The 14,290-nt window shown below is 46.2% G+C and overlaps 1 protein-coding gene across 1 annotated transcript in view; it reads left to right on the top strand.

The window, feature by feature from the left end:
- The first annotated feature begins 770 nt into the window (after positions 1-770).
- C8B (complement C8 beta chain) overlaps positions 771-14,290 on the top strand; it is a 36,212-nt gene continuing 22,692 nt past the window's right edge. The window contains exons 1-5 of the mRNA XM_012785123.2: positions 771-997; positions 6,213-6,369; positions 9,369-9,510; positions 11,519-11,660; positions 14,112-14,244. Of these exons, the coding sequence (XP_012640577.2) occupies positions 906-997; positions 6,213-6,369; positions 9,369-9,510; positions 11,519-11,660; positions 14,112-14,244 (666 nt within the window). The 5' untranslated portion in view covers positions 771-905. The remainder of the gene's footprint in view (positions 998-6,212; positions 6,370-9,368; positions 9,511-11,518; positions 11,661-14,111; positions 14,245-14,290) is intronic.

Raw genomic sequence — 14,290 nt, 5'->3', positions numbered from 1 at the left:
TCACTCCCAACTCTGAGTGATAGGTGGGCAGAGTCCTCCCAGCTTCACATTTGAGGAAACAGAATCAGAGACAGACAATAAAAATATGAGCACACAGAGAATACTAAGAGAGCACGCAGTGTTTGCCCGGCAATGCTCAAAGTGTTCTGAATATTTAGATTTGTTTAATCTTCACAACCACCTTCTGAGGTAGGTGCTATTATCATCCCTGTTGTATAGATGAGGAAACTTAGGCCCAGAGAGGGTTAGTGATTTGCCTTGGGTCCCCCAGCTGGTGAATCATAGAGAAAGAATTTGCACTCTGCTGAGAGCCCTGCAGCCTCTTGCCGTCTTGCTCAAAATCACACAGCTAGAAAGAGGCAGAAATCGGATTCAAACCTTGGCCCGCCTGACTCCAAACCCTGCATTCTACTTAGTAGAAATAGCTTGCGTGTCTGAGTGCCCAACAGGGCCCTGTTCTAAGCACGTTCCTTATATTCACTATTTAATTCTCAACGTTTTGCAGGTGAGGAAAGTGAGACCCAGAAGTAAAGTGACTTGTCCGTGGTCCCAAAGCTGGTAAGTGGCAGAGAATGTCCTTGAATCCAGGAAGTCTGCAGCTAGAGCCCACAGCCCTCACGACCTCACTAACAGCCTGTCCTCTCAGTGGCTCGCCCCGCAGTCTGTCACGGATAAATCAACACCACGTTGCTGCAGGGCTTTGCGTGCTTCCCATTGGTTTCCAGAGTCACAGGTAAGTTTTCGGTCTGTGCAAAGTCTAAGGAGTTTCCAGGCACTGGCGGCTTTCTGTTTACTCTGCTGAGCTGTTTGCTCTATGGGGGCAGAAGCTGACAGTGGCCCTCCCTGTGTAGGCTTGTCATGGATCTAGGAGCCTCGGTGGCATCTCCTGTCACATAGAAAAAAAAATGAAGAGATCCAGGGCATGGGCTTGGAGGGCGCCAGCCGAGCTGTTTCTTCTCTGCGCCGCGCTGGGTTGTCTCAGTTTGCCTGGCTCCAGGTAAGTGACGGTCACAAATGACTCCTTGATCAATAATGTGACAAGGAATAGAAAGCCATATAATGCTGACCTCTCTTTGCCACATGTCTATTGAATAAGGAACATCTCTTAAAGCAATTTGCATGCATCCGATAAAATAATATCAACAACTCTCTTCAAATGATTGTGGAACCAAGAGGCTGACTTCAACAAAAGGTCCTGTGAGAAACTGACATGTTTAAATGTGTTTTGTCATACTGAGAAGAATAGAATATTTGCTCTGTATTCTGAACAAAGCCATGGTGCGATTCTTTATGCAAAATAAAGTTTGCAGTGTATGGGGAGAAAAAGAGCCAATTCATATGAATGATTTTAATAAATGAGAGTGACCCACGCTACCTGCTCAGCAGCTCCAATCTTTGTGTTCTCAGGTTCTCTCCCTCCCATTTCTCCCTCTCGCACTCCCCCTCTCTCTTTCCAGATGTCTCCTGCAGTTAAATGCTAGCTGATTTATTTCATCATCTTAGTCTCCATTAATAGCATGCAAAACAAGCGAAAGAAAAGATCTTAGTGAGAGCTCACGCTTGGGCTCCAGTGAAAGAAGAACCAGTGACTTGAAAATTGGGGGGCCCTCGTGCCGCATGAGAAGCCCCTACCATGAGATGTTGAAGTGCTCAGGCCTCCCAGGCTCAGTGTGAGTGCTCCCATGGGAAGAGAGACGGTTAATGTCATTCCTTTTACTCAGTCCAAAACTGCCATCTGGGCACAGCCTCTCACTGAGTGTGAGGGGTCCCCCGTCCCCATCAGACACACCCTCTGGTCTCAGTCTGCTGCCTACTCAGCCCCGACTTGGAAACGTTAGCTCTAATCCCCACAGCTCTTTGAGGTACGTGCTACTGTTTACAGCTTCACAGAGAGGGAGACTCAACTGTGGTTCAGAGAAATCATGTACCTGTCCCAAGGCTACACAGCGGACTCTGGATTCAAACTCAGTTTGTTCGGGTTCCAGAGCCCCTGCACGCTCTTTGCATCTTTCTGCCCCTCACTAATGCATTGTGTGTGGGACCTGCCAGCCTCCCAGGCCGTTTCTCTATCTCTGGGACACACATTTGTTGCCTTGAGATGTTGCTTTAAATTTCACGTCTACCACAGCAGACGACAGAGAGAAGAGAAATTGAAAACCTGCCACCCAGAAGCTGCCCCTTCTAGCAAAGAAAAAGGATGCTGTTTGCAAAGGGGATGCAGCTGCCTAACAAATTGTGTGTGACAAGAAAGTTGTTGTGTCAGGGCATTTCTACGGAAAGCCAAAATGTATTGACGCACCCCATCTATATAAGCTGATGGCTCGCAATTTACTGCTGACCTAATCCTGCCGTACTGGATGGATCCATCTTTATTTTGATCAGAGATGTCTGTTAGGAAGAGAGTGGGAGACCTGGGCCAAATGAAATATGTCCTATTGCCAGCTACAGCATTCCCTGCACCCCCAGGAAAGACACCTCCTTGCCAGCCCTTAAGTGGAGAGAGCACATGTTCAAGGACTTGTGCAAGGGTGTTTCCTGGAGCATTATTTGCAATTGCAAAACATTGAGAAAATGCAAATGTCCCTCAAAAAGAAAAAGAAGGCCAGATGCATTGGCTCACACCTGTAATCCTAGCACTCTGGGAGGCTGAGGCGGGAGCATCGTTTGAGCTCAGGAGTTTGAGACCAGCCTGAGCAAGAGCAAGACCTCGTCTCTACTAAACATAGAAAAATTAGCTGGGTGTCATGGTGCACACCTATAGTCCCAGCTGCTTAGGAGGCTGAGGCAGGAGGATGGCTTGAGCCCAGGAGTTTAAGTTTTCAGGGAGCTACGATGACACCACTGCATTTTACCAGGGGAAACAGAGTGAAACTCTGTCTCAAGAAAAAAAAAAAGGAATAAATTAAATGCAATATATGTCCTGTGGTTGAACATCCAGATAAAAGAAATGAGATGAACTAGATCTCTTTATGAATCAGCATGTCTAGGCCTCAGAAATGCAATGTTGATTGACAAAAGCAAATGATATGTATAGTATGAGGAAAGCACTCACAAGCAATACTATATATAGTTTATATATGATAAAATATTTAAAAGAGACCAGAAGGGTCCACACCAAATTCATGGCAATAGGTCCCTCTGAAGAGGGAGAGGGAAGTGGAACTGCTATAAAATGCAGATGTCAAATCTACATGAAGCAAGTGTCCAAAATGTTAACAATTGGCAATCTAGGTGGGAGTACTTGGGTGTTTATTATTTTATTTTTTGTACTTCTCTATCCATATCTAATTTTTCAGCTTTAAAAGCATACAGAGATTTTTGAAGGATGGCAGTTAAGTCAGCTAAGTCAGCTGGTCAAAATGTGCATTGGGTTTGTTTCTACAGCAATGCATAGGTGTGAAAGACAGGTGTAACCCTGATGGGACCTGGCCTTTAGGGGGCTCCCAGTTATTCCCAGGAATTCAAGATGCTATTTAATGCTAGCCTTTCTTTCAGATCTGCATTTTGTAGTGCTAATAAACCACACACATCTCATCCGATGTAATTTACAAACATACTATTTATTCAGCTGATTACTTCATTATATTGCCACCTCCATAATGAAAATTGCGTATAAAAATGAGAGATCTGGTGGTTATAACTACTTTTTACCAAATTCCTTCTGTAAGTGATCATCTTGGCCATTAACAAGCTTTCAAATCTCAGAGAGAAAAATAATTGTGACTTAATAGCTAGTATGTACATTACTTATCCACTCAGTCTCAACTGTGGCCCCAGAGCTGGCTCGAGAGTTGCTAAAAACACAATGCAACTGTTCTGCAGTTGAAATAGGAAGAGGGTGCCCTGCAGAGCTGTCAAATACATACTTAGGAGAAGCCAAATCACAGACAATATTGTTTTGTCAAACCTGGGCAAATTAGTAGATAAGAACACATTCTGAAGCCCCCCTGCTGGCGTGCAGCGTCCTGCCTCAAGTAACCATTCTAAAGTATCCACCTGTGGTTTCCACTAGAGTCTTTGACCTTTCATTAAAGATCCAACTTTACTAGGCAATTGATTTTTGCTGGTCTCTGGGGTGGTCACGGACGTGGATTTCACCGTAGTTAATATTATCCTCTTTTTAGGACTTTTGCCAAGTGAGAACGTGTTGTTAATGACCTTGTCTGGAGTGATACATCCTATGTATTGGAGACAGTGAAAACTGTGTGATGCTCTTCTCCCTAATGACTCAATCTTGGATACAGGGGTGGAAGAGGCCCTATGTAGAGACTGGAGGGAGTTGTTGGAGCCAATCTGGCCCGGTTCCCTCCCACCCAGCATGGGGCAGTGGACGAAGCACATGCTCTAGAGTCAAACAGACCTTGGCTCAGATCCCAACACCACTGCATACCAGCTGCGTGATGGTGGGCGTGTCCCTGTCTCTCTGGGCCACTCGCTTCATCTGTGTCCGGGAGGCACAGTGCTCCATAGCTGCCTTCTAGCATTGCTGGGAGGATGGGACGAGACAACATGGATAAACACCTAGCACAGCCTTGACATGTCCAACATGGGTGCTCAGCAAACCTCTTCCTTTTCTCATCTTCTCTTCTTTTTTGCCTTGGAAAAGAACACAAATTACAAATAACCTTACAGTGTAATGCATTCTTCCATATGGCAGAAAAAGCAAGAATCACAATATACCCATCATATTACAGATGGGGAAACTGGAGGCCCAGGCAGATGAAAGAGCATGCTCACTCACTCACACATGTCCCACTGTGCACCAGGAACTGGACAAAAGCATTGCCTTATCTTCTGGACATATTTCAGGTCTCAGGTGGCTTGACTGCTCTGCAGATGTGACACTGTCTGCCGCCTGCTCCTCCACCAGCCCCGGGCCTCACCCCCTGCGCACCTCTAGACTCTCTGCACCCTGGACTGGCACGCTCCCATCCCTCCTGGTCGCTGGGGGTGCCGATGTTCCCCAGCAGCTTATCCTTGGCTCGCTTCTCTTCTTAAGAACCGTCTCATCCTCTTCCATAGCTTTTCATGTGTCAGATCTTTCTCTCTAGCACAAATCTCTCTTTCTGTGCTCCAAACCCATGCAGGCACTGTTAATATTTACTAAATGAGTCTACACAGGTGTTCCACGGGCACCTGGAACTCAGCATGCACCAGGGGAAACTTACACCTTCCTCAACAAGATTTCTCCTTTCCTCTTGCGTTTCCCACCACGCAGGCACTCAAACTGGAAACTAGTATCAACCTAAACTCTTTCCTCTCTCTGGCACCCCCTCCCCCACATTGCCACCCAATTACCCATCACTTTCAATCCGTTCCAGCTGAGAAATATCTCCTCTGCCTCTCTTCCTCATCCTGTCTCCCCGGCCACTGCGGTGGTTCAGACTCATGCCACTCACTGGCACTACTGTGCCAGCCTCCTCCCTGCTGCCAGGCTGTGCTGCCTCCTACCCAGCCTGCACGCATTCTGAAGCACAGCTCTAGCCATGGGGCATGCACGCTGAAAAATCTGGCCTGCTGGTCAAAGCCCCATAGAGCTAAGGACATGTGACGTTTTCTCTTTTCCTACTCTAAGACAAACGGTGACTTCCAGAATGCAGAACCTATGTCGTTATTTGTCTGTATCCTCTGTAGCACAATACCCTGAGTATAGTTTATTCTCAGCAAATGTTTCTTAGACTCTTAACATCAAAGGATATCTTAAAGACAATCTGGTCCAAACTTCTCATTTTCTAGAAGGCAGAGGCACAGAGATGGGGAGCAAATTGCTTAAGATCATACATCTAGCTGTGGTTGTATTCCCTGAATATCTATGGCACTTTAGAGTTTACAAAGTGTTTTCCCCTATACCATCATTTTTAATCCTAGAAGTAGCTTATGATGTATGTATAACTATCCCCATTATATAGATGAGAAGAGTGAAGCTCATATAGTTAAAAAAAAAAACAAAAAACAAACAAGACCAATCCCCAGCTGCTAACAGACTGTCTTCTGATCCAAGTTCAATACTCTTTTGACCATAGCTAGCCATAATGTCAGGCACTTACTGGGTGTTCAATAAATATTTGTTAAATGAATTAACCTATACTAGAATGATAAGCTAATAGCCTTGCAGAAATGAGCAAATACACGTTTATTGAATGAATGTATAGGTGGTTGTATACTTAATTCCCTTTGGTACTTAACTCTCTTTTCTTATGCTGACTTTTTAGAGGTGAAGGGCTGCATTCCTTTGAGTCAAGTGTAGTCAACAGGAGCTTTGCTAAGAGCAGACAGACACGGAGTGTGGATGTGACCCCTATGCCTATTGATTGTGAGCTGTCCAGCTGGTCCTCCTGGACCGCGTGTGACCCCTGTCAGAAGAAAAGGGTAAGTGCCCCGGCCTGGGGAGGCTCTAAGCTTCCAGGAGCCCTGACCTCACCAAGGTTGGCTGAGGCATTGCCTACAGGGCCTGGCTCATAGTAGGCCCTCAATAAATGTTGGCTGATTTAATTAAAGAAGCCTTTCCCTCTGTGCTTCCAAGTAGCAATCGGATCCTTCCTTTTTTCCTCTAGTGTTTTCCAAGCACATCCATCCTTGCTTACTGTAAGCTTCCTAATTGGGCTCCCTGCCTTGAACCTGTTCTTTCAATCCATCTTTCATGGTGCAACCAGGGGAAGCTATCACGTTGTAAGTCTGAGCTGTCTTTCTCCAGACTGAAACCATTCAAAGTCTACCCCTGGCCTTAGGATCAAGTCTGGACTCATGGCATTCAAGGGTCCCCCGGGCCTAGCCTGGCCTACATCTCCATAGAAGATCCCCAGCCCAGCACACGGAACCTTTGCCCTTCTCCTACCACTTCACTCTCTCTGGCCTTTCCCACTTCTTTCACTGGCTGACACTTACTCATAATTTGGAACTCTGCCCAGTCCCCTGGCTCCTCCTCAGCTCCACTTTCATTTATCAGGCAAACTTTTAGGATCTTCGATAGCTCCCTGTCATTCCTGTATCCTAGCATTTGTCACACCACGCTGCTTCACTTAGCAGTGAACTTGTGAAGGCTTACTGAGTTCTGTTTCTTCAGTGTGTAGGCCAGATTCTGGCACATAATAGGTACTTTGTAAATATCTGGTGCTTGATCTCATTCGATTTTCTGATGGCTCTGTAAGGAAGGGAGGACTGTTGTCATACTTTCTGTTAGAGTGATAAGTAAACAGAGAATCAGAGCCAGTAAGTGACTTCTTGGATTCACCCAGCAGCAACTGCAGGCCTTGAGCTCAGGCCACTGCTTCCTTGTCTAGTGTTCTCCTAATGAACACACATAGTCTCTGCAGTATTTGTCCTTCAGCCTCCCTTGCCATAGGAGGGCTGACCCGGGATCTTAGCTCTGAGAACAGCAGATGTGTCAGAGGAAAGATAATGGTTGCTATTTCCCCAGATCCTTGGGAAACCAAACCAGTCATGGGCTGAGACTCTAAAGAGGCTGTGGAAGTAAGCCCAGGACAATTATGCAGTTAATTGGATCAATGGAGACAGCCAAGCAGGATCATTCAGTTCCCAAAGTAGGTTTTATTGCTGAAGTTATCAGCATTGATCCAATTATTTGGATAATTGCTTCATCTGCGCCATAAACCAGGAAGACTCAGCGTGAGTCAGCAGCCGGCCAGAGCACCTCACTCTGAGTTTGCTGCAGATGCTTCCCTAGCTGGCATCGCCCCTGTCTGCAGGGCTGCCAGTGGGGGACCAACCAAACTTCTCAACGCAAACTGGGAGATGTATTTCCTCCATCATTTCCACACTCCTCGAGCCCACCCTGCCTTTGGAGCCTGGGGGTAGTGTTCTCTGCAGGCCTGGTCCCTGTCCTCACAGGCTCTGCCTTCCAAAAAGAATGACCCTCTGCAAGTACAAAGGAGCATGGGCAAAGGGTTATCTGTGTTTCTTTTTTGGATTTCCAAAGCATGAGTACAGATGCCATACAAGTAATAACTCTGCTTGTTAATGCTTCACTCTGCAAAGTGGCTGCTATCCGGGTTTGCCCTTCTTTTGTACACCAAAATCTTCACTGCAGCTGAAATTTGGAAACCACACAGATCTGATCAGTTCCTTGCTCTGGAGTAGTTTATCTTTGTCCCAGGATGAAATATTAAATCCGCCTTCCTGAGAGGCTGTGTTATCTGCTCCCATCTGCATCTTCCTCCCACTCTGATCACTCTCCCTCTTGCACTCTTCCCTCCAGCCGTGATGAATGCCTCTTTGTTTTCTGCAATATGCCACATCCTCTCTAGATCTCTCAGCTTTGGCTCAATAGTTTCCCCTGCCTAGGTTGCTCTTCTCTGCTGTCCTCATGCCAGTTCTCCACATCTGCCTGACATTCCTACCGTGCCTTCAAGTTTCAGCTAGTGGGCACTTCTTCCAGGTGTCTTCCACCGTCTCCTAAGTTTGCACGGGGGATTCTCCCACGAAAGCACAGAGCACTCTGCATTTGCCCAGCCATGGCACCTGTTGCATTGTGTTTTCACTGCCTGGGGCCCACCACCACCGTCCATGACCTCTTTGAGGGCAGGCTGGATGGCATGATTATGAGTAAAAACAAACAATAAGCAGAGGAAAATAACACCTACCTTTCTCAACACTGAGTGGCTAAATCAATAGTTTTGGAATAAATGAACAAGAAGGTAGAGATACAGCAATACTGACTGCTAATAATCATTAATAATAAAAAGAGAAAAATAAGTACAAAAAATTGAGTGCCTACCATGTACCGGACAACACGAGATTATATAATTTAAACTTCATAGCTGTTCATTTAGATAATTCATTATACCCATTTTACAGATGAGTAAATTGAGTACATAAGTAAATTACTTAATACAGGTTAAGTAATTTGCCCAACATGACTACAAAGTATCAAAGTCAGTTGTGGTTCCAAAGCTCATCCTTTTTCAATTATAATATGCTGATGCCTTAAGGAATAAATGAGAAGACTTGAATTATCTCATTGGAGTAATTAAGCTGAGAGAATGTTTATTGTTTTTGTTATTGAATGAGCCACCTGAGTCCATTTACTAATTTTGATCCCAAAGCTTATGGCTTTTCTACATTCGGCAAGTCTTGACTGCTCACTGCAGATGCAGAGATCAAAGGCAAGGTCCCTGCCCTCAGAGCGCTCACAGTGCAATTGGGGAAAGAGTTGGGCAGACAGCCAATCGCAACATAGACCCTTAGGTGCAGGTCATGGGGGAAGTGCAAGGGGCGGGGAGCAGCAATCAAACACTTCAGTGCTCTCGTGGAGCCCGAGTCCTGGCTCAAGACCCATTTGCAGAGAGCATCCCTTGCTCCCGGGGTCCCTGAGGCTCTGCCCTTGTTCACCTTGTTCCTTTCTGCTACAGTACAGACACGCCTACTTGCTCCGGCCCGCTCAGTTCCATGGGGACCTGTGCAACTCCTTTGACAAGGAAGTAGAAGACTGTGTCACCACCAGACCATGCAGAAGCCAAGTGCGATGTGAAGGCTTTGTGTGTCCACAGACAGGTATAGATAGACGTAGGAGTGAGAGGGGAACCTTGCAAATAAGGCCATGACACATGATGATGGAGGAGTAGGCCATGCCTAGTGCTCAAGGTCAGGGTCATGGGACAGGCCTGAAAGCCTCCTTGTCCCCAAATCTCTGACCTCCTTTTTCATGTATTATTTCATGAAAATAACCCTATCACATAGGTGATTGTTTTTATCCCCATTTTACAATTAAAGAAATTGAGACTTGGAGAGGTTTCTTGCCCAAGAACATACAATAGGTAAGTGGAAGAGCTTCAGTTAGAAATTTGGGAATTCAAATCACATTCATTGACATTAAGGACATCAAAAGTATATGTGCTAGAATCAGAAGTCTTGGGTCAGGTTTTATTTCGACTTTGTGACTAGGAGAAGTCACTTAACCTGTCTGCATTTTTGTCCCCTCAACAAAAAATCATGGGTGGTGTCAACACCTTACAGGTCTATTAAAAGCATCAAGTGGCATCATGGATACGCAAGCTCTTTGTAGATTTTTAACTCTGCTCACTCCCCGAGAGGCCTGGGACTGAGTACAGTGTGACAAAACCTAAAACGGTTAAACAGAGCAGTTTGCATCATTTATCTCTGATAACTCTTTGGAAAGATAGATCCTGTCATTTGCATTTCTGCATCACCACATCCACTAAGGCATAATACAGTCAATAACAATTATTGATTATAAGAAGGAAAAGTAGGAGGAAAAGTAGAAGGAAAGATGGACAGGTGAACAGAAGGAAGGAAGGAATACACAAATGAAAAATCACTTGCTGCAAAACTAAATAAATAACTCATTTTTCAACTCATGCATTTAGAAAATCTAAGCAAACATATGCCTCTCTATTGCCCCAAGTCTGGCAAAAAGAAGAGTATTTTGACCTAAATTATCTAGATGGGACTTGTAACTCTCTACCTTTACTGTACCCATGTGGCCTGGGCACTGGGATCTTTCAAGAAATATCTTAGGGACTGTTAGTGCAATTTCTAGGGCTTATTGCAAATGCAAAATTCCATCCAATAAATCTGAGAGACTTTTACAGTGTATCCATGGAGTCGTTACGGCCCGTGTTCTGTGATTCTGGCCAAAGTCATACTGGTTATTGGGGCAGACTTTAGTTTAAATGCCTTGCAAGAAACATTTGAGACCAGATTGTTATTTTTCTGCTGTTAACACTACAAGAACATTGGCTAAAGTGATCAGATACATCTAAGGAAACAGAATCACCTGTCTTATGGGCTGTATCTCCTAGCAATATACAAATAAAAAAGGAAGTCAAGTCAGTGGGAAGGAGTTAATAGGAAGCAAAGGTGATACAAATAATTTTTCACAGTCCAAATGGTTGTTGAAGACAGTGTGTGTTAGTGGGAAGAATCTGTGATTAGACAGTTAAAGTCTCCAGTCCCAATGCAGATAATTACCAGCAGCGAGCACTTGGTTCTCAAAACACTGACAACGTTAGTGATAACACTGACATAGCACTTACTGGGAGTCAGTACTGTTTTACTTATTTAAATTCCCAGCTACCCCATGGGATAGGTATGAAGACTTTCCTATTTTACAAATGGGCACATTGAGGCAGGGAGGTCAGGTAACACACGAAAGGTGGCACCCCTAGTGACTACTCACAGGACCTACCAAACCCACCTCCTCTCTCCAGCCCCAGAGAGAGAGTCCAGATTGCCCGTCTGTCTGGCCACATGGCCCTGCCTCTCAGGCACTTTGCCTATTCCCACCCTTGCAGAATGACTCTCAATAATCCCCTCTAAGCACTTTTAGGAATACAACACTGGCTTTTTTTGGTGGTAGGGGTGGGGGTGATAGGGAAATATACTGCTAGTGCCATAACCAATCTGCCCTGACACATGGTGACTAATTAAAACAGAGCATTGAAGGCCCAGCGAAACATCTGGTACCTGGTAGGTGCCTATACTACGTTAGCTCCTCTCCTGTCAGCCGTGTGGCTATGGCTGACATCTCTCTCTGTCCCAGGGAGGTGTATAAACCGCAGACTTCTCTGCAATGGGGACAATGACTGCGGGGACCAGTCAGACGAGGCGAACTGCAGAAGGATTTATAAAAAGTGTCAGCACGAAATGGACCAATACTGGGCAATTGGCAATCTGGCCAGTGGGTAAGTTATTGTCTTTCTGTTGTGTAGACCAGAAGGCGCAGAAGGAAATGGAATTCTGGAGACCAGAGAGAGAGAGAGCTGATGTGAACAGAGATCCTCTCTTTCCTTTCTGAGAAAAGACTGTAGTGTAAGGGGACACTTCTGGCTGCTCTCTGAGGACAGTGACAAGTTGCTCCAGGAGCATGTCCCCTGGACAGTCCTGGCAGCAGAAGGGCTGGTTCAGGAGCGCTGTGCGTGGGCACCACGTGGGCTGCTACGTGAGAGCTGGGGATGAGCCTTTGTTTTCAAACCTGCAATGTGGCTGTGTTAGGTGCTTCCTAACTGTTACCCCCTGAATTCTACTGGCGACTTGAAAGGTAGGTTTTATCAATTTCTGAATCCCTAGCTCCCAGCCTGGGACCCAGCCGAGAGGAGAGGCTTCCACCAGTCAGTGAAAGAATGGATTCTGGGATGCGAATGCAATCAATCTGCGTTTCAAGCTGCTGCTGATCTCTGAGTTGGTCTGAGCTCAGAGGAGCAAGGATGGGGGAGGGGAGGGGAGGCCACCCTGGACTTGCTTGCCACATTTTGCAGCTTCTCAGTCCGCAGGTGGAAGCCCGGGACCCTTAACTCACATGCGGTAAGAGTCGGTTCTGTGTTGTAGCATGGGGAGGGGAAGGGCGACCCTGACTGGAATCACCTTCTTCCTAAGCGAACATCACATCTCAATCTTTAACAGTTGTCAGAAGAGAGAGACCCTTCATAAGGGGGCGAGGCTTCTCTCAAGACCACCTCCTAAGGCAGTTACTATAATCTCCTCCTCCAGGATAAGGAAACTGAGACCCAGAAAGTTGAGTCCCAGGTGTCACACAGCTGGGGGGTGGCAGAGCAGACGTTGACGGCCAGCAGCACACCCCGTAGGAGGTTCACTGGCCACAGGACCTTGGGGAGCCACTCATCTATGGGGGCTTGAGTTTGGTCATCTGTGGAAGGAAGTTAACAATGCCCTTCTTTCAAAGTCCCATGAGGATTGAATAAGCTAATGTGACTGTAATAAACTGAGAGGCAGCTTGTGTGGCAGGGAGAATACAGACTCTGTCCTTGAACCCCCAGCCCCACCAGTTGCTGCGGGCAGGGCAACCTTGGGCTAGTCAATTACCCTCATCTGTAAAATGGGGAAAATAATAATACCTACCTCATAAGGATTGGATTCCATGAGCCAACATGTGTACATTGATGAGGATGGTGCTTTTGCAAAGTAAGCACCGTGTTGTATTTGTTAAATAAAATAAATAACCACATTGTATTTGTTAAACAAGGTAAATAGGTATACATTATCATGATACATGGAAATCTGTCATGGGAAAGAGTCCTCAAACAATTCTGGTGAGGAAGAGAACCCAGGCCAGTGGGTGGAAGCTGTTAGGAGACAGAGCTCCTTACAGTAGAAAAAGGGCTTTCCGTGGGCAGAGATGGGCAAGGAAGGCTTCCCCCTGGGCAGCGGTGAGAATGGTGTCCAAGCGGAGGCTGGACCGCTTCCTCTCTAAAATGGAGATCATAACACGGCTGACCAGGGATTCAGGACACTAAACGAGATGCTGCATGGAGCCACCCACTGCTGTGTCTGTCACCAGTTAAGTCTCGGTAAATGGTCATTCTTTTGAGCATCTGTCATGATAGGGGTCTTACAGAAATTAAGAAAACCACCACCCTCAAACAGCTCATAGTCTGGTGGTGGTGACAGACACACAAAAAGCAAACCTTTACCAGGGACAAGGTGGTGTTTTAAGCACTTAATAAATGTTGACATGAGTGATCCTCACAACATCCGCATGAGGTAGTTTTTTCATTGTCTCCATTTTGCATAGGATGAGACTGAGGCACACAGAGGTTAACTGGTTTGCCCAAGGTCACCTAGCTAGTAAGTGGCACAATAGGGACTTGATCTCACTTCTCTGGCTGCAGAGTCCACCTTCTTCTCTAGTCTACTCGCCCACTCTTGTAAGGAAAATGTAGTGGTGCAGAATGATACATTCATGATGTAGCAAGCCCAGGGTGTTGTGAGTGCCTCTTACCCAGCTAGGGTGGGGCGCTCAGGCATGACAGGCGTTGGTGACACCTTCTTGCCACAGGTGACAGTAGAGCTCAATATTGACAGACAAGTAGGAGATAAAATAGTGAATGACTGGAAGAGCATTCTGGGCCCAGGGAAGCAGACTGGAGCAACAGCCAGCCTCTGCACATGGCTGGGGACCGGAGCATGCTGTCATGGTCAGGAGTGGCCAGACATGAAGGCAGAAAAGCAAACCAGCTTTTGCTTTTCTGCCCTCTGTTTTTCCAAACCAGGAGCAGATAGCAAAGGCCTTGAATGCTATGCCAAGGAATTTTTGGCTTCACTCAGTAGGGTTGGCCAAGCAAGGTCACACAACCCGAAACCCTAGCCTCTTCACCATCTCTGTGCCTTCCTTGCAGGGTAAATTTGTTCACCAACAGTTTGGAGGGCCCGGTTCTCGATCACAGGTATTACGCCGGTGGATGCTCCCCGCATTACATCCTGAACACGAGGTTTAGGAAGCCATACAATGTGGAAAGCTACACGCCACAGGTGAGTGGCAGCCAGGCAGCAGTGGAGGGAGCACTAAAGGAGGACC

This window comes from Microcebus murinus, chromosome 2 (assembly GCF_040939455.1).
Source record: "Microcebus murinus isolate Inina chromosome 2, M.murinus_Inina_mat1.0, whole genome shotgun sequence".
Classification (NCBI taxonomy): domain Eukaryota; kingdom Metazoa; phylum Chordata; class Mammalia; order Primates; family Cheirogaleidae; genus Microcebus; species Microcebus murinus.
The sequence above is the reverse complement of the archived record's forward strand: the minus strand, read 5'-3'. Positions and strand labels throughout refer to the sequence as shown.